This window comes from Malurus melanocephalus, unplaced genomic scaffold (assembly GCF_030028575.1).
Source record: "Malurus melanocephalus ecotype Western Australia unplaced genomic scaffold, MMel_1.1 scaffold_231, whole genome shotgun sequence".
NCBI lineage: Eukaryota > Metazoa > Chordata > Aves > Passeriformes > Maluridae > Malurus > Malurus melanocephalus.
The window spans coordinates 1166859-1184878 of NW_026623463.1; the positions used below are offsets into that span (position 1 = coordinate 1166859).

The 18020-nt window shown below is 35.7% G+C and overlaps 1 protein-coding gene across 14 annotated transcripts in view; it reads right to left on the reverse strand.

Moving 5' to 3' along the window:
* LOC130578535 (transcription factor SPT20 homolog) overlaps positions 1-17412 on the reverse strand; it is a 28351-nt gene extending 10939 nt beyond the window's left edge. For 7 of the 14 annotated variants that reach the window (XM_057374703.1, XM_057374712.1, XM_057374701.1 and 4 more), the window contains exons 1-15: positions 17289-17412; positions 15281-15316; positions 14099-14157; positions 13949-14015; positions 12517-12643; positions 11811-11914; positions 11162-11278; positions 10977-11030; positions 10642-10781; positions 9192-9348; positions 9049-9105; positions 7430-7501; positions 6293-6450; positions 4097-4129; positions 2073-2184 (exon numbers count right to left, since the gene is read on the reverse strand). In XM_057374703.1, the coding sequence (XP_057230686.1) occupies positions 2073-2184; positions 4097-4129; positions 6293-6450; positions 7430-7501; positions 9049-9105; positions 9192-9348; positions 10642-10781; positions 10977-11030; positions 11162-11278; positions 11811-11914; positions 12517-12643; positions 13949-14015; positions 14099-14157; positions 15281-15316; positions 17289-17306 (1311 nt within the window). In that variant the 5' untranslated portion in view covers positions 17307-17412. Of the gene's footprint in view, positions 1-2072; positions 2185-4096; positions 4130-6292; positions 6451-7429; positions 7502-9048; positions 9106-9191; positions 9349-10641; positions 10782-10976; positions 11031-11161; positions 11279-11810; positions 11915-12516; positions 12647-13948; positions 14016-14098; positions 14158-15280; positions 15317-17288 lie in introns of all 14 variants that reach the window. The other 7 variants (XM_057374702.1, XM_057374707.1, XM_057374704.1 and 4 more) reach the window with 1 other exon arrangement.
* Positions 17413-18020: the final 608 nt, after the last annotated feature.

An 18020-nucleotide genomic window follows, 5' to 3' on the forward strand; every position in this document is an offset into this window, starting at 1 on the left:
AAAACTATGACAAAATTCCTTTCAGACATTTCAGATGTTTATGTACTTAATTTAAAAAATGTAAGCTATGGTGAGCTCTCTTTAGATGAAGTGTTTACCATCAAGAAGCAGCATGAAAGGGCTGGTAAAAATTTCAACTGAGCAAAGAAACAATGAAAATAATTAAGGRGTTACAATTTTTTCCATAACTCTGAAATCCTTCTTAGAAAGTTTCACAAGTTCGAGAGTGACACAGACACTTGAAACAAAAGAACATTTAGGTTTTACTTGAAAAGTTACATAATTTCATTCATTCACTCTGTATATACTTGCCATTTTCAAGCAAGACAGACTTAAAGAACAGGATCAGAATTCTTCATTCTGGGAGCAGGATTTCAAATAAATTCAATAAAATCCTGAATGCAGAGAAATCAAGACACAGTTCCCAATGGCTTCAGTGGGACCAGAATTTCATGTTTTTAGAGGCAAGATGCAGCCTTTTTGTTTGTTCTTATAACCTAATGATCAGGTTGTCTGAACATAAATCTACTTCAGCTACTTGAATCTGTACTTCTCAGACACTCTAACAGACCCTAAATCCATAATTCCAATAGCTGATACTGTCAAAAGACTCAACAGTGAAACACATTCACAGTTATAGTCTGTGTTTTTACCTATAAAGCAGGTATCCAAAAATAAAAGCAATGTCTAAACCAACATATAGTTCACAAACTGCTGAAACTAGGAAATGAGGCTGGCAATATAGTGAATGGAATATTTAAATACTAAATTAGAGCCTAAATTAATGTGCATGGGCTTTGAAATCTGAGCATTATGCATTATGCARAATCACCCTTTTTGGTGAGCTTAGCTTTCACTGATTCTTAGTAATAAGACAGTCCCTCTACATGTTTCTAATTGCTTTCTTATATAAAAAATCTTTGGAGGAAAGATCTGAGGACTAACTTTCTCTTCTTCTATTAAAATGTGTTTTCTTGATTTTGAAAATAAAGACAAATGCCCCATTCCAATGATGACTAGATCATTAAATACRGTACCCTAAGTAGCTTTAGTCTAGCTTTAGGTGGGGTCTTGAACAGGCACACAAGTTCACTTCCACAAGTACCTTTCCACCCAAATTATTATATTATTTTGATGTATATATACACACATGTGCATGTACATGCCTGTACATGTACACACATACACAGAAACATTCACATCCCTTTCTGCAACTGCTGGCCTTGGAATGCTGCTGGTCTGGCTGACACCAGGAACTACCTCTTTCAGAGAAATGCTGTTGGAGTTTAAAAGTAGGTATTTAGGGGAGAGATGTCACAATGGAAATACCCCAGTGGATACAAATGTTGTTTACTAGCAGGAGCTTAACATACAGCTCACTGCTGAAGTACTGACTTAAACAAAGCCAGAAGCAKCAAGAAAACACAAAGCAATACCAATAGGCATGAAAATTTGGGAATGCAAGAATTAATGCCGGAAATGTAGAAAGGCGTGTGCATTCAAACATACACACTTTAAAGTTGTTGAGTTTGTTTTGGGATATTTTTGGCGGGGTATTTTTCTGTTTGTTTTTTCTTTTTTTTTCTTTTTTTTCTGTGTTTTGCTTTTGTTTTTTTTTGTTTGGATTTTTTTAAGTTTTCCTCTTCAAATTGAAGAGAAAATAATTTGAATTTCTACAGATAAAAGAAGTTCAGCTACTCCATCTGCTTCTGTGTTTACTGACCTGCAAAACAAGACACACAGCTGCATTTTACTATACTGCTCTATGAAAAGTTCATCTGAACAAGGGAAAATGCTAAAACAAAAGCTTGGAGCTATCTACATGAAACACAGCCAACCCCCCCCACCCATCAAACAGCTAAAAGACAATACCAGAACACTCAAAACATAAATGCTTTCCCCTCACTTTTCCAATCTACTCATACTGAATGATCATGACAATAACACATTTAAAAATACATTCAGGATGACATTTTTAGGTTATTTAACTGTAAAACGTGGATAGCAAAAAYTATTCTAATAGTTCAATAATTAAGGGCAAATAAAAGAAATGTGTAGCTTGATAAACTCACTTCCATTTCCTTTCCTGGAGAAAGATGACTGACTGATCCACTTGAATTATGAAACATTTTCACAGTACATTTAGCTTCATTTTGCACTAATTCCTGGTACTGGTTCACCACCCTGCAACAAGCAATGAGAACATAAAAACATTAATAACTTGGAACTTCTACAGTAGATACATAAACACATAATTGTATATGTTATAGTCATATATTTTATACATTACATAAGTGTATCTCAACATCAAGATGCGTATATATAAAACATACTTATACCTCTTTGTATCGTTCTACATAATATTCCTGGGCTCTTAAGATTTATTCCGTTTTAACTTTTAATCTCCTTATTTTCCTAATGCAAAATACAGTGCGAGAAACACTCTATTGGAGGAATATGGAAAACAACAGACAGAACAGTTCTATTCCCAAAAGCAACTGCAAATCCTTGGGATGTCAGTAACAGGGATCCCACTCCCCCTTTATTACAGAGGTCCAAAATCTTTTAACAAAAGTGTCTCTTCTGCTTATGCTGCCTGTGGAAGAGTCAACCTGCTTTTAGCTTGAGGTCTGTCAGATGAGGAGTCTAAATGCAAGGGCTGAACAATCACTCCCCTTGAGCATTATGACAGACATTTGATAAAGCATCAGGCAATCAAGTTTTAAATATTGTTATATCAAACTGAATCAAATACTACATCTCTACTAATCTAAGACAATCAAGTTGAGGGAATACTGTTTCCCAAACATGAGCTGAATATACAAAGTGACCTTGATTTATTAAGCTGAAGTGCTGCTGTCGCTTACACTCTGGCAGACTGGACCTCACTGAAAACCTGCAGGAATGTTTCAATTAGCTCACACCTAAAAGTGAYGAAATACACTTTTGATACAGCCCTGCTTCTGTAAAATGCTGTTACCTTACTAATGCAGACATAAGGAAGGGCCCCGACACACAACAGAGGAAAGGGGGCAGTGTACTTTTTTCAGCAATTAGATTTTAGACTGACTTAAAATTACAGTGGAATCCGTGTAGTAAAATGCCATGCACTCAAAAAGGTGGTCCTGCCCTCCTCTATTGGTTCTTGTCCTTGTCCCTGAAACCCTGTTGCTTATTCTGATGAAAGGACTTGTGCAATCCACTGACAAACATAATCAGGAAATCAATCCCAGTTAAAACTAGGCTCTTGTAACATTGTMATTTTACTTCTTCAGCCAACCAGTCCCTGCAGTTCAGCTTACAGAACAAGCCGCAAAAGTATCAGCACAAAGGAGACAGGAAAGAATATAAGCAAAGGGTTTCTTGATCAAAATTACTTATTTWAAAAAACACCATTATTACTGATTTTTGATCAAATCAAACACTCATTTCCCTGCTAGGCACATAAGGGTGTGTGGGGATAAGACCTATGACAGGMGGTATCCTATAGAGGCACAAAACCACAACTGGCTCTGACAGAGGTTGTTTTTTAAAGCGTTTTCTGTGCTTACATGCACAGGCAATCTAATGTGATGCACACTGACAAAGCACATAAAACCCACTCACTTTGCTGCCTCAGTTGTCCCTGAATTGCTAGTCCTACTYATTCTACAACTAAAATATACTGAAAAACGGTTTTATTACTTGTTTCTCTAGCAAAGCTGAATCAAGACATTGCACAACACACAAAACTAAGATTTATATATCTTTAATCCTAGATTACACCTCAAATGACAAGTTCAAATAAACCGTTTCCATGATTGCTCATTTACCATACCAAATGTCAGGATGAAATTACTGCTAAGTGTTCTCAGAGTTCAGGTAGCATGCCAAGCTGTACTCACGTATTTGATGTCCTCTATTCTTCCTTGCTTGTTAAATACAGAAACTACACACTATCCTACTTCTTGATATGATGACTAATTCCTCCTATTTTTCCTTGTTTGTTCTGCATCTGTTTCCATAACCATAACACTGGCAGTCATAACTGCCAAAAAGAAATAAAATTTATTATTTGTCATAAAGCCAAATAGCTCTACAAACTATATTAATTTACCTTTCAGCATCAGTCTTCGAACCAATAAGGAACCTAAAATGTAAAATACATTTTCAGTCATGAATTGGACTAAAAAAMCAGTATTTTTATAATCACAAGGCTTCAAACAAATGGCAGTGCTATTTTTTTTTCCATACCTGCTCAAAACACAAATGATAGTGTATCCATTCAATGGACCAGATATCATTAAGTACTTGAAATACACTTGACTTCCCAACTACATATACAACATACACACAATCTAATACGGCCTCCTTTAATAGTAAATTACCTACAAAGCAAAAGGCAGAATATGGAAATTTTGGATTTCATATTATTAAAAAAAGGGAAGTGAGTAAATGCTACAGAATTCTTAATGCAAAAAGCACAATGGAAAAGTTATGTAAAAATCAACAGCAGATCAGTATACTCAGACTGAAAAACAAGTGTCCTGAGGGGATATCAAAAACAGCCCTATGCATAATATTTTAACATTCAGTTTCCATTGTTTGATTTCACTTATGCCAAYTGCAATTCTCCATGATTTTTCAGACCCCCTAAAGAAGTATCTCTCTTTTGCATACACTTATAGCTTACAAACTTGTTACTTTTTTTAGCTTTACAGAACTTTCTCTTTCTCCAGCTACAAAAATTAAAAATGATTTTATTTTATTTTATTGAACAACAAAGATGTTTACTTCACTTTTCATTTCACATGACAGATTGCTAATGGGGAGTTATCCAAGTTTTGATGAACTTTACTTGTGAATGTCTTAGCAACGATTTCCAAAACCCTCCACGTAACTAATACCTCTAAATTAATTTAATTCCCATCCTTACTAGACAACTCTAAGCTAGCACTCTTATTCCAGGAAATCAGTACTAAGTATGTGTGCTGCTTTTGGCTGGGTTAATTTTCTCCATGGTGGCAGATACAGGGCTGTTTTGGATTTGTGCTGGAAATAGCATTAGTAACACATGGGTGTTTTAGCTATTCCTAAGCAGTACCTTATGTCTATTCTGTCTCTCCTGAGCAAAAGGGTCGGGGGTGTACAAGAAGTTAGGAAGTGATACTGAAAGGACAGCTGACCCCAAGTGACCAAAGGAGGGGATATTCCAGACCATATGGCATCATGTTCAGCATATAAAGCCAGGCAAAAAAGGAAGAGAGGGCTGGGGGGAGCATTTAGAGTGAAAGTGTTTGTCTTTCCAAGTAACCACCAGGTGTGATGGGGTCCTGCCCTCCTCAAGACAGGCAAACACATACCTGCCCCTGGGAAATGGTGAATGAATTCCTTGTTTTGCCTTCCTTTCATGTGTGGGTTTTCCTTTCCCTATTAAACCATCTTTATCGCACCCACATGGTTCCTCATTTTTACMCTTGAGATTCTTTCCCCCACCCCATCAGGGAGGCTGGGGAAAGAGGGGAATGAATGCTTGCATGGTGCTTACTTGCCAGCTAGGGTTAAATCACAACAGCATGGAAACAAACAGTAAATAGCTCAAATCCAGGGATAAAAATATTCTTAATACTCAGGATATTTTACAATTTTCACAAAAAATMAGATAATGATTACATATTAGATGATAAAAATAGCTTTCATTAGCAGAACTATGAGGTTTGCTCAGCCTTGCTGCTCCTTGCCTTACTAAAATTTATAGGCTATCCTCTGCTGCACAGGTTCCTCCACACAAATAATCTGGTACATACAACAAAAAGAGCTGAAAACAGAATCCTTGTAGAACCGCAGCCAAAACCACCATATTCCAAACAATTCAMAATTATGAAGCTTCTTAGAAGCTCATGTTTTTCTTCATTTATTTAGTGCAACCTGATCTAAGAGTAAACAGAATATAGTAAAATCTTACACTTTCATAGCATCAGGCAAATTTTGAGAACAACCAAAATTCTGAGTATCACCCAAAAAGAGTGCAACAGTGCCCCACAGTGTCTCCACAATTTGCAACACTGGATTTGCTGGTGGTCTTATTTTCCCCCCAATGTATCATTAATGGAAAATAATGTACTTATTTAACATAAAAGTAAAGTTGAAATATGATGGTTGCTTGTACATTTTGTTTTGTTTTTTCTTGTTAAAAAGTYGTAAATCAGACTTCTAGCTCTGGAGTATTTTTATCACTGAAAATGGTAAGTAATGTTTGTTTTTCTTCACCTATTGTTTCACAGCATAGTTTGAAAAAGAACATGTAACTTACTGTGATGGAGTTAATAGGTTGTCATTTTCCTCATCACCTTTGAGTGTCTGAATTTTGCCATAGTACAAAGGATTGCCAAGAGACTGAAAAATGGTCAGTTTTGTTTTTTGAAGCTGATTACCAACTTCACATTCAAACACATAATCATCCTTCATTTCCTAAAAAGACAGAAGAAAATAACCTAGTAARTCTTGAGCACTAGCCAAAACAGTGAGTAAAGCAGACCAACTTTMTATACAACATAGTCAGAAAAACTCTGTAAGTCCAGAAGTAATGCTTTATAGGAAGGGATACATTATCTAAAATGAAAGYGATTCCAGAAGAAGTTATCAAACAGGTTGAGAAGAAAAAGAGTTTATCATCTCTTAAAAATACAAAGATATTGCAAACCCCAAACAGTGATGCTAGATTTGGAAAGGCAGACTGGGTAAACATACATAGAAACAGTTTTATATAAATTATGATAACGCAAAAAGCATTCAGAGTAAAATGTTGGAGCTGAAGATTAAGTTCTATGGGAAACTATTACTTTTTTCCAATATGCAACCACAAAGATATCATGATACATGCTATTAATAAAGATTGTATATTGTCTCTGAAAKTATGAAAAATGAATAATTTACATCTGCTTATATTACTACTTCTTATCAAATCAGGTAATATGTGACAAAATGTTTAAAATTTGACTTAAACATTGCAGAAGAAGCTTTTTGTAAGAGGAATTTAATATTAATTTCTTTCAAAATTTAACCTTTTGATTTCAGTAAGGCTCTTTTTCATCAGTCCTTGAGTATCTGAGATTTCAGTAAGGCTCTTTTTCATCAGTCCTTGAGTATCTGAGTAAAGAAAGCAATTTGTGGTGCCTAGTACAGCTCCATGTAAATTATTATGCTTTCTTTACTGCAAGCTGCTTTTCCTTGTATTTCTGGAAAATCTGAGGAAATCAGACTGATCACATGCTTGCTTTACTATATAATATTACAAGTATCTCTGCTAACCTTCCCGTGTCTGTATAACACATGGAAGATTAATTAAATTGGAGGAGGGAAGATTATTCGACATTACATTAATTTTGTTGCAATAACAGGCATTTTAACTARAGAAGGTGAGGTTTGGCCAAAGGTCTAAACTACTCACGTGTGCTGGCCAGACAGTTGGTTGTGAGTCATCAGACTTGATAGACTTTTCCACTTTGGCGTATTTTTCCACCTTAAAGAAAACAGAAGTAAGAAAAAAAAAAATCCCCTGTTATGCATTCAGAGAAACGTAGCTGAAGAACCTTCAGAACTTTACATTTATAGTGTTACACCATATTTACTATGCTAAACTTAACAAAGGAGTGAAATATGGTTTCGGACTACAGATTGAAATCATTGCCTGCAATGTGCAATGCTTAMGTAATTTTGCAATACTAGTAATTCCTTAAGCCTCTGATTAAGTCAGGTACAACAGAGTTGAAGTGAAAAGATAGAATGTTTGTTTTGTACAAACTGTCACAGACATTTCATGTGTAATTTGCATTTTTGCAGCCCTATGACATCCAGAGCTACAGTCTTGTCTAGTCTACAGTCTYTTAAAAAATCTCAGTATACTAGAGAAGACCTGTGGAAAGGGACCTGGGGGTCCTGGCTGATGGCAAGTGAAATATGAGTCAGCAGTGTCCTGGCAGCCAGTAGGGCAAACCCTGTCCTGGGGACATCAAGCACAGCATCCCCAGCCAGGCAAGGGATGAGACTGTCCTGCTCTGCTCTGCACTGGGGCGGCCTCATCTCGAGTCCTGGGGTAGTTTTGGGTGCCACAATGTAAGAAGCAACTGGAGAGTGTTCAATGAAGGGCCACAAAGATGGTGAAGGGCCTTGAGGGGAAGCCGTATGAAGAGTGAYTGAGGTCACTTGGTCTGCTCAGACTGATCAAAAGGAGATTCAGGGGAGACCTCATTGCAACTTCCTTGTGAGGGGAAGAGGAGAGACAGGCACTGATCTCTCTGGTGATCAGTCACAAAACCCAAGGAAATGGCCTGAACTTGTGTCAGTGGAGGTTCACGCTGAGTATTAGGAAAAGGTTCTTTACCAAGAGGGTGGTTGGAACAGGCTCTCCAGGGAAGTACTCAGTCAGCCCCAACCCTGACAGAGTGCAAGAAGTGTTTGGACAAGACATAGTGTGATTTTTGCAGTTGTCCTATCCTGCAGGACTAGGAGCTAGACTTAGTGATCATTGTAGGTCCCTTCCAACTCAGGATATTCTGTAAGTTCCTTCTGTACACTAGTAGTGTGTGTTTTGTCCCTGAGATAAGAATGCATWCAGAGTGAAGGAAAGAACTCTCAACTGGAATTCTCTGTATAAAATCTAAAACTTTTCAAATATTAATGTCCCATAGAATAACACAACAGAACAGAAGAATTTCTAACAAGATGGAAAGTGACTAATTTTTACATAATCTACAAACCTTATTTGTTTTTCTGGTTTTCATACTATCAGGCAACTTCAAATAGACACGTGCTCATTGAGCCCACAGAAGAGTAAAACAAACTGTTTGTACTGATTACTTCATCCAAACTATTCTGTTAAAATTGCAACACATTACTGTGTGGTTTAACTTCTGTTCACAMGTTATGGTACAGAAAAGTCATAGTAAATGTTAAAGCCACTCCCATTTTTTAAAGGTCATTCTTTGATATTGGTTACTTCTTACATACATCTTCATATAATACAATTTCTAGTAATTGCTAATGATATGTAACAATTGGTGGTCTTACATCTACTTCAGAAGGAGCGGTCAAGTAGCAAGGGTTCTGTTTCCACATATCTACGCACTGGAAGATGAAAAAGCAGGATTAATATATTAAAYACTTTAATTAAGTAACTAGAAGTATATTAAATTACCTTGCAGAATACTTACATTTCCAGCTTTAGAAATTTTGAGGTCATACTGCTGGGCTGCTTTCCTCTCCTTCCTTTTCTGTAAGTAGTCAATTAGTCTGAGCTGAGGTGGAGTTGAATAGTGAGCTACTTCCTGCTGTCTGTTCAGAGAGGAYCTTGAGTACCTTTTAAAGCACCTATGGCAAAATGACACATAAGCTTGTAAAACCATCAACATTAAATTCTCCACTGCCTGTATAGAAACCCAAAAATATTCAGGGAACTGCTACTTACATTGAGACTAATAAGTTTTTAAATACTAATTTAAAATTGCTTTTCTGGATTACACTGTAGAACTCAAAATCTTGCTTTCAAATTTGTAAAATATACTAGTGTTGTTTATTTGTTTCAGCACTAAGAATGGGGTTATTTTTTAAATGCATAATTTAAGTACATCATCCAAATGAGTAATTAAGAAGTTGATAAGCTTAAAACATTTGTTCATCATCGTAGATTTCAGTTCCATCTAAAGATCTTTGTACTATTTACGTATCTATAGAGTTATGAAGACAGTAACCACCCTCTAGTCTTTGTTTCATGACAAACTTGTGGGTACAGTAACGCTGTTCTGGACATTCATTTAACACCTTTGCCTATTTTTCTAGGAGATACTCATTGACCACCAAGCTTTAATTTCAAGGACAGCTTGATCAATATCACTATTTATAATTTTTTAGAAATTATCACTACTTTGGCACTAGCATAGTATTTTAATGCAAATCTAATTTWAAATATTTCAGTAGTCTGTCAGACYATTAGTACATTTCCMTCCCACAGAGTGAATGCAACTCTTGTAACAGAACAAACATGAACCATTTCAAGATTTTGTAGAAATAATGTATCCAACCATGCATGAAAGTGAAACAATTTCAACTTTTTATACATAGCACATTCTATGTACTAAGATTCTAATATACTTACACTTTCATTTAGCCTGAATGTCAAACAGGCAAATAATTCCCTTTATTTCCTCATTCAGGATTAAACTTTCACATAGCTTTTAACAAATCAGAGACCAATATGCAACATATCCATTTATACATTTTATGTTACTGAGCTGCCACGTTATGTTACTGAGCTGCCACGAGTCAGCTTACACATAAATTACCCCCCAAATCCAAACTGTAATATAACAAATAATGTTAAGAAAATATATATATACACTTTGCATATACAAAAATAAGCATACTACAGAATCTTCTAGATTTTGAAATATAACTAGTGAAATATACTAGTAACTGAAATATAGTACAATATTGAGTACTTAAAAATATTTAAGTATTAAAAAAGTATTAAAAGCTTAAAAAAAGTATTTCTTGACTGTTTCTCACACATTCCTATTTAAGTAATTATTACATACGGGGAGCTAATTTCTCACATAAAGCATTACTTATATTTTTTTTGAAAACATGTTTCATCCTGAAAACTACCGTTTCATGGGGCGAGTGTTCATCTTCTGCTTGTTGTACAGGAGTCTGTTTGTAGTACAGGTCACTGCTATTGAAGGATCAAGACACAAAGGCTCTGCTGTAGCCAAGATAAGTTGGCTCTCAAGTAGGAGTTTGTCCTCCTGTAATATACACAGCTATTAAATATAAAAATATGAAAACTTTTACACTATTTAAGTTCCTATATACCTATGCATGTGGGCATTATCTTAGAAAAAAATGTAAAAAAAATTATTAAATAAAAAAATTTAATAAATTTTCATTTTGTTGTCTATTTATGACATCACTGTAAAGTTTTTAAATAACCGCTAACCCACCTGTGTCCATTTGTGGTTGTCACTTGTTATAGAATGCACATCACAAATTAAAGTCTGAGGAAAAAGACATAATGGTAATTAGCTTTCAACTAGTAATAAGATTGCTTAATATATGTTCAGTAACAATGCATATCCAGTCTAGGAATTACAGTAACACTGCAAAATTATTTAAGCCTCTTCTTTACCTGCATTGTAGGTCGCAAAAGAATGTGCTTGCTTTGGTACGTTGGGGATTTCATGTTACCAGACTGCCTATAGTCACGTATTTCTGCTATGACACATCCACAATGGAAAATATTAACCTGGTTCAAAGAAAAACACCAACTTCTGAATAAACAAGTATTTACCTATTGTTCCCTGTGTCTAAAAAGAAGTTTGTTACATAACATACAAAATTCAGTGAAACTATGAATAAAACTAATGACTAAGTGTTTCAGACAAGTGGTCTTCACTAAGGTACGTAGACATATCTAAAATATAAGCTTCAAACACAGTGTTTTTATATGCCAGCAATGCAGTTGTAAGAAACTCCCATGCCAAACATTCTATAATGACAAAGAACAAAAGAAATTTTGCTAGAGCAGAGTTGAAGACATTTCACAGCCTTAATCAGTGATCACTTAAACAGCGATCTCTCATCTCTTTTCAGTATTTAATACTATTTTCTTCCCCATATATTAATAAAATATTTATTTGGGGCATTAAATACTACAGTTTCATATGCACAAGTATGTTATGTCTTGTGCTTCGAATCACCTATGTGAAGCACTTATAAAAATCAAGGTCTATCTGGGTACAAAACCTAAGTTCTTTTAGAGAGCAAGACCTCCAAACCTGAGATTTTTCCAAAAGATCAACCAAAATAGGTGGTAGTTCCTCTGCATCCAAATATTCAAGCAGCTCCCCTTCCTCATAAGGCAGACGAATGGTCTCAGAATCTGAATTTAAACAAAACACATTTGCATTTCAAGTTCAAACATTAACATTGAGAAATCTAAAATAAACTAGCCACARGAAAAAGCAGGGTTGGTAGAAACCTATCCACACAGACCACTTTTTGCATAGTATTAATTTTTACATCCATTTGTGTTCCCAGAGTTTTATTTTGTTCTTAGTGCTAGCTTTGCTCCCAGGTGACATAAGGTATGCTCTTATTGCACATGACAGTACAAATGGCATGAAGACCACCAAACTGGAACACAAATGCCTTTAGACAGACCTAGATATGGGAAGCAGTGAAAGAAACAATTTGACAGAAAGAACCCAAAGTGAGAGAAACTTGGATATGCAGTTCCAGAAAATAAGGGGAAATAAGAGAATGGAACGCTATCAGAAAGACTCCTTATCTAAAGACTTAAGCTCTACATAAACAGATCAGAGCTTTGTATAAATTTTTCGTTCAAGTACAGCTGGTTGTTCTCTGCCCCTCCATCCACCCCTTGAATTACATTGGAAATGAAACAGTTAAATGTAAGCAACAACACATTCTAACAATTTATAGCATTCAGGTATCTTTAACAATTCAAGAGAAAAATATTACCTGAACCATTTTTCCCCCTGAGCATCAGTGAATAACCCTCATTTCCTGGATAGAGGTTCACCACCAGACACGACAACGTCTCCTGCATAACCAGCTTCTCAAGTAAATTCACATTTCGCCTCAGCTTCTGCTTTATAAGTAAACATTGCTCATTAACATAATACTATGAAATAATTAGTAGAAATAAAAGCAATTGCTAGAATATGATTTAGATTAATGACAAACTATACACCTAAACACGCCCAGTTAAATTTAAGCATACTGTATGCAGCCGAGTAAATCTATTATATATTATCACACATTCTTACAGACACAGATCTGTGTAAAAAAAATCCAACTCATTTAAATTACAAACCCTAGAACTGAAAGTCCACAGACAACAGAGTTAATAAGAATAACCCTATGCTACAGCACACCACTATTTGTATAATTTCTAGGAGCATCATCAATCTAGTATAACTTGTTTCATAACAACAATAAAATATTTAGTACTTTCAGATATTTCTAACAAAAGAAGATATTTCTCTCCAGGACTAAAATAATGAATTGGAGCATTTGGAAGCTTTCTTAATTGCATTTTCTTGTCTGTATTTGCTGAAATCTGATCCAGCAGCTGCAGACACTACTATTTAACATAAGAACTATCTTTTTGATGCATAACAGATTTTTATAATTATTTGGTGTGTTTCGAAGACCCTATATACATCCTACAAATTAAAAAACTTGAAATCCCCTTAGAATTTAAGACAATGAATTCTAAACCTCAGATAATTTTACAACTTCTGATTTGAGGCCATATTTTATCTCTGACTACCAGCTCTGGGTACAACCATTAATTGGGAGTTAACCTAAGTGCTCATTTGTCTTCTCATTCATTTTTATTTCCTTGAAAGCAACAATATAGCAGATTCCACAAATTGTTCTTCTTGTTCCAATTGACATTCAGAGTTTATCAAAGTTATTAGTGCCTTTTACACCTTATATTTAGCACTGATAAGCCTGTTTGAGCCTCTTTGCTAATGTTACGAAACAAATTTCACGGAAGTTCTTATTTACCAGCAATTGGAGAAATAAATCTGAATTTGCAACAAAATTACAGGGTATAAAAAATTACTCATTTTTCCCATGGCAGTCATGCTAAGCAACTAACTGTGAAATAGTGATAGTGAGAACAATACACGTGGCATTGACACTGGCCCTGAATTTGAACACAAGTGCCTTCAGTGACACAGGATTAAGACAGAATGAACAGGTCACTCAAACCAGTCTAAGCCTTACTATTCATATTATGCAGTCTTGTCTTTAGGTAACTACTACAGTATAAAGAGTTTATACTTTAAACAAAAAAATTAAGTAAAACTTAAAAATAAAAAGTATTCTCAACTTGCCTGTTTAGACAGAAATGAAAAACTTCTCAGCAATTTCCACCTACCTTTATCTCAGGCTCTTTTTCACATTCTTCTATATATAAATCATAGAGTTTTTGAAATACAGATTTTCTGAAATTAAAAAAGCTCAACATGTAACCAAAATTAAATGAAGGAAATACTATTTAAAAACTCAGTATTGAAACTCTTAGTACCTTCCACTGGATAAATATTTTCTTTTGGGAGGTCTCTGACGGGCACTTTCAATGATATACTAAAAGAGAAAAGTAAACCAAAAAATCAGCATATATTACAAAATAATGTAATTCTAGTTACTACACAACTTTAGATCATTACCAGACTGTTCCATGTATACAGAAAGTAATCAGCAGTTATGGTAAGCGACTGTTCCAAAAGTGAACCAAACACAATCTGGTCTGTTACAGTCATCAAAAAGAGCACAGCTCAATTTAGCTGCCAAACACAGCATTTCATGGCTGTGGCATCAGTTACATGAAGGTCTTGATTCTACACTCATGTCTTGTAACTACAGTAGTAACTCATACTACTACACTACTGTACTTAGTAAATACTACTAAAATTAACGTGGTTAACACACTAAGGTACAACCAAATTTATGCACACTGGCTTGACAACATTCACAAATCAAGTACTCTTCAACAAGATAATTTCAGGAAGTTGAGTTCWCATTTTGTTTTTTGCATTTACATYAGTTTTCTCTATAGACCTGTGCACTATAAATGCAATTTATGCACATTAAACATTTGAATTTTAAAAGAGCAAGAAAGATATCCTCCATTAAATGTGATTTATATTCTAACAAGATTATTCCTTGTCTCTATTGTTTGAAGTATTTTGATTAACAGCTTAGTTCAGAATTTCCATGAAGAGAGGAACACGTTCCCACAGGAACGTGTATTTCCCATAACACGTTTCAAGGTAACTGTTACATCTGATGCCAGCATTAAAGAACATGAATGTGAAGACACTTGCCTTTTCATTCTTACAGGGCTATCCTTAAAAACACAAACAGGATTTTAACGTATATTTCTGCCAGATGTCTCTGTGGAGCCCTGCTTATTCCACAGCACACAGATTTGCTGGTTTAAAAGGGGAAAGCTCAAGTCTTGTATAGTCTATCACCAACCCACCTAAAGATGTTCTCAGTACAGTGGGTAAGAGACAAATACATGACAGCAATTTCAAATTTTCAAGAATTTTGCAAACTCAGTGTTACATATATAAGTAATTACATACATATATATTTATGTAATATGGTTTTCCACTGCTTTTCAGAAGAAATAAAAAATAGCTGTTGTCTTTTAATAACTGTGAGACCAAAATATTACCTGCAAACAAATAATTTAGCTGCTTACCTCGGCACGATCCAATGCCAGTTCTAAAGCTTGTTGCTGCAAGAATCACAAAGGGTTTTTTAGAAACTACACGACTTGTTTAAACATCCTCATACATTAAAAACACCCCAAAACCTCTACTACTACTGATATGAATTTATAATTAGAAGATGGGCTCAAAAATCCTTTGGCATATACTAAACTTAGCAGTTAAAACCTCATGTAACTGCTTCACAAGGTTTGTCTAAATTGTAAAGCCTTAGAACAATGAAAGGCAATTATAATAAAAGCAGGAATGGAAATTATACCCAATAAAAGCAGTAACAAATACTAACCAAAACAACCAGCAATGACAACCAGAAAACCTGATCTCCTTTGCTAAGCTGATCACTAACTCAACAGAAAAGATAGGCCAACATTTCCCATAACAGATGTCCAGGCAGAAAACACCGAACTTGTAGATACTGGTGCCCAAGTAGGGTATAGCCATTTTTCACAAAATGTAAATGAAGATCTTATGCTCAGAACATTACTTCCGCACATAATATAATTGCAGAAGTGTTCCTTATGTCATACTGTTAGGTGGGTAGGAAAAAGAAAAGCTTCCACTCCAGAGTTCCTCCAAGGCAGGTTAAAAAGTCTGCCTAACAATACGAAACACAGCATAATCTGCAAAAGCTTCTCAAAAGCCCACAGTATAGTATACTCATTACCATTTATTTTAATGGATTTAGCTCCTCTGGAATGTTTTTTACTTCAGTACATTTGCAGCTGATATATTTCAAAAAAGAGCAAAGAGCTACATAGATTAGATTAGAGTTCTTGGACTAAAATTTGACAAATATTTCAAAGCAGAATAAACAAGCATTAGTGTCAAAAAAAACCCCAAGAAAGTCTTCCTTGGCTCCTAGTATTCCTTTTCTGACACTCACTTAAGCTCTGACACCTCTTTTGCGTGGGAATAAAGTGCAGATGAATGATGAAAGTGCTAATGAACAATGAAACTAATTTGGGGCAGGGAGGAAAGAGAAGACAATATTAAAAACCAAAGGGTTGTACGAGAATGACATGGGCTTGCTTCATCTCCAGGTCAGTCCAGAGAAGCAATGCATTCATTTTAGTGGCAGGTGGATAAAGTCCTTAGGAATGTACGTATGACAAGTGTTAATATTCAGTAGGACTTAGAAACATTTGGAATAGGTACCTCTTCCCACATATGTGTTTGTCCTATTTCCTCAGTTTAAACCACCCCTATCAGCTGCTCCTAAAAGCAAGAGTTTACTTGAGCCTCAAGGAACAGAAGACACATGAGCCATGCCCAATCCAAGGTAGCCACAGTTATTACACAGATAATGGATGTTTTATTAGAATAGAACTCAGTGAAGAAAAACATATTACACAACAACAAAGGAACAACAAAGAAATATACAACAAAAACACTCATGTAATGTATCTAAAACAAAATTTCTTACCTGTACATGAAAAAAAAGACCTACTTACTGTGCTATTGCATGGTAGAACCTGCCACAATAGAACATTTAAATTTTCAAGTGTCTAGGTATTTTTATGAAAATGTCAAATACTTATGCTTTCTACATAAATGGATGTACCTAGTAGATGTATCTATAGCACCTGTATCTAGTGGATAACAGCATGATTTCAGATATTCAATTCACTGACTGCTTAACTTTAGGTAAAAATCCATGGCAGTATTAGCACCTGTGAATACAAGAATACTATGTAGAAGCAGGATTTATATGCACCCGACTTCCTGCCACCACTCCTGACTAAAACACGCCACTAGCTTGATATGGCAATTCCTATGATGCACTGGCCAGTGAGTAAGTGTTCAGAAGCATTCACAAGCTATGAAGGAAGACACCCCTACAAAAGGAAATAACAGAATTCAGCAGTGACAAGCAATTAATTTTTTAAGAAAACGTCAAATATTAGTGGCATCCTCCTCACCAGACAGCTAGCAGTCTAGGGCAAAAAGATCTGAAAATATATTATATGAATCCTAACTTACCATTGTAGTTGAAGCCATGTGGCCAAACGGCAAAAGAAGTACTTAAGGAATTTCATGCAGCAGGCAAAGAATCATATTTGATGGTCAAACCTGGGGTACTGAAAACAAAAAGTTCAAGGAGAGAAAAAAAACCACAAAGAAACTAAATGAGTATTTTAATTAAGTGCAACAATTTTGGTGGTTAATTGTACTTAAATCTCATTTCCATAGATCCTTTTCCTCCAAAAGTAGGAACAAGAGCTCCATTCGCTGCTAGTGCAGAAGTTCTCACTCCAATGACTACTACTACTTGTCACAATTATTTTGTTAGTTTTGTTAAATAGTAGCAAAAAGCATGTAAGTGTACATATCGTCTTCTCTGTTGCAGCAGCCTACCCCAAATGTCACATCCTCAGACGCACAGAGGCTACAACACTTAAAGACAAGCAGAGTGTTTAGCATGCCCCATGAGTTCTTTTGTTTTGCTTTTGAGGTGTTATTCCATAGCCAACACCTCCAGTAGCGGTGTCTTCTAGCATTGTTTGATTTAATACTGACTCACAGCAAGCTGTCAATCAACAAATGAAAAAAATTAACTGCCTCCGCCTTCGCGGACCCGCCAGGGCGGAGAGCGAGCGGCGGAGCCACCGACGGCAGAGCCGGCCGGGAAGGGAAGGGCCGGGCCGGCCCAAGCCAACGGCGCAGGCGGCTCCCGCCTCCCCTCCCGCCCAGCCCCGGCCGCGGCCCCGTCTC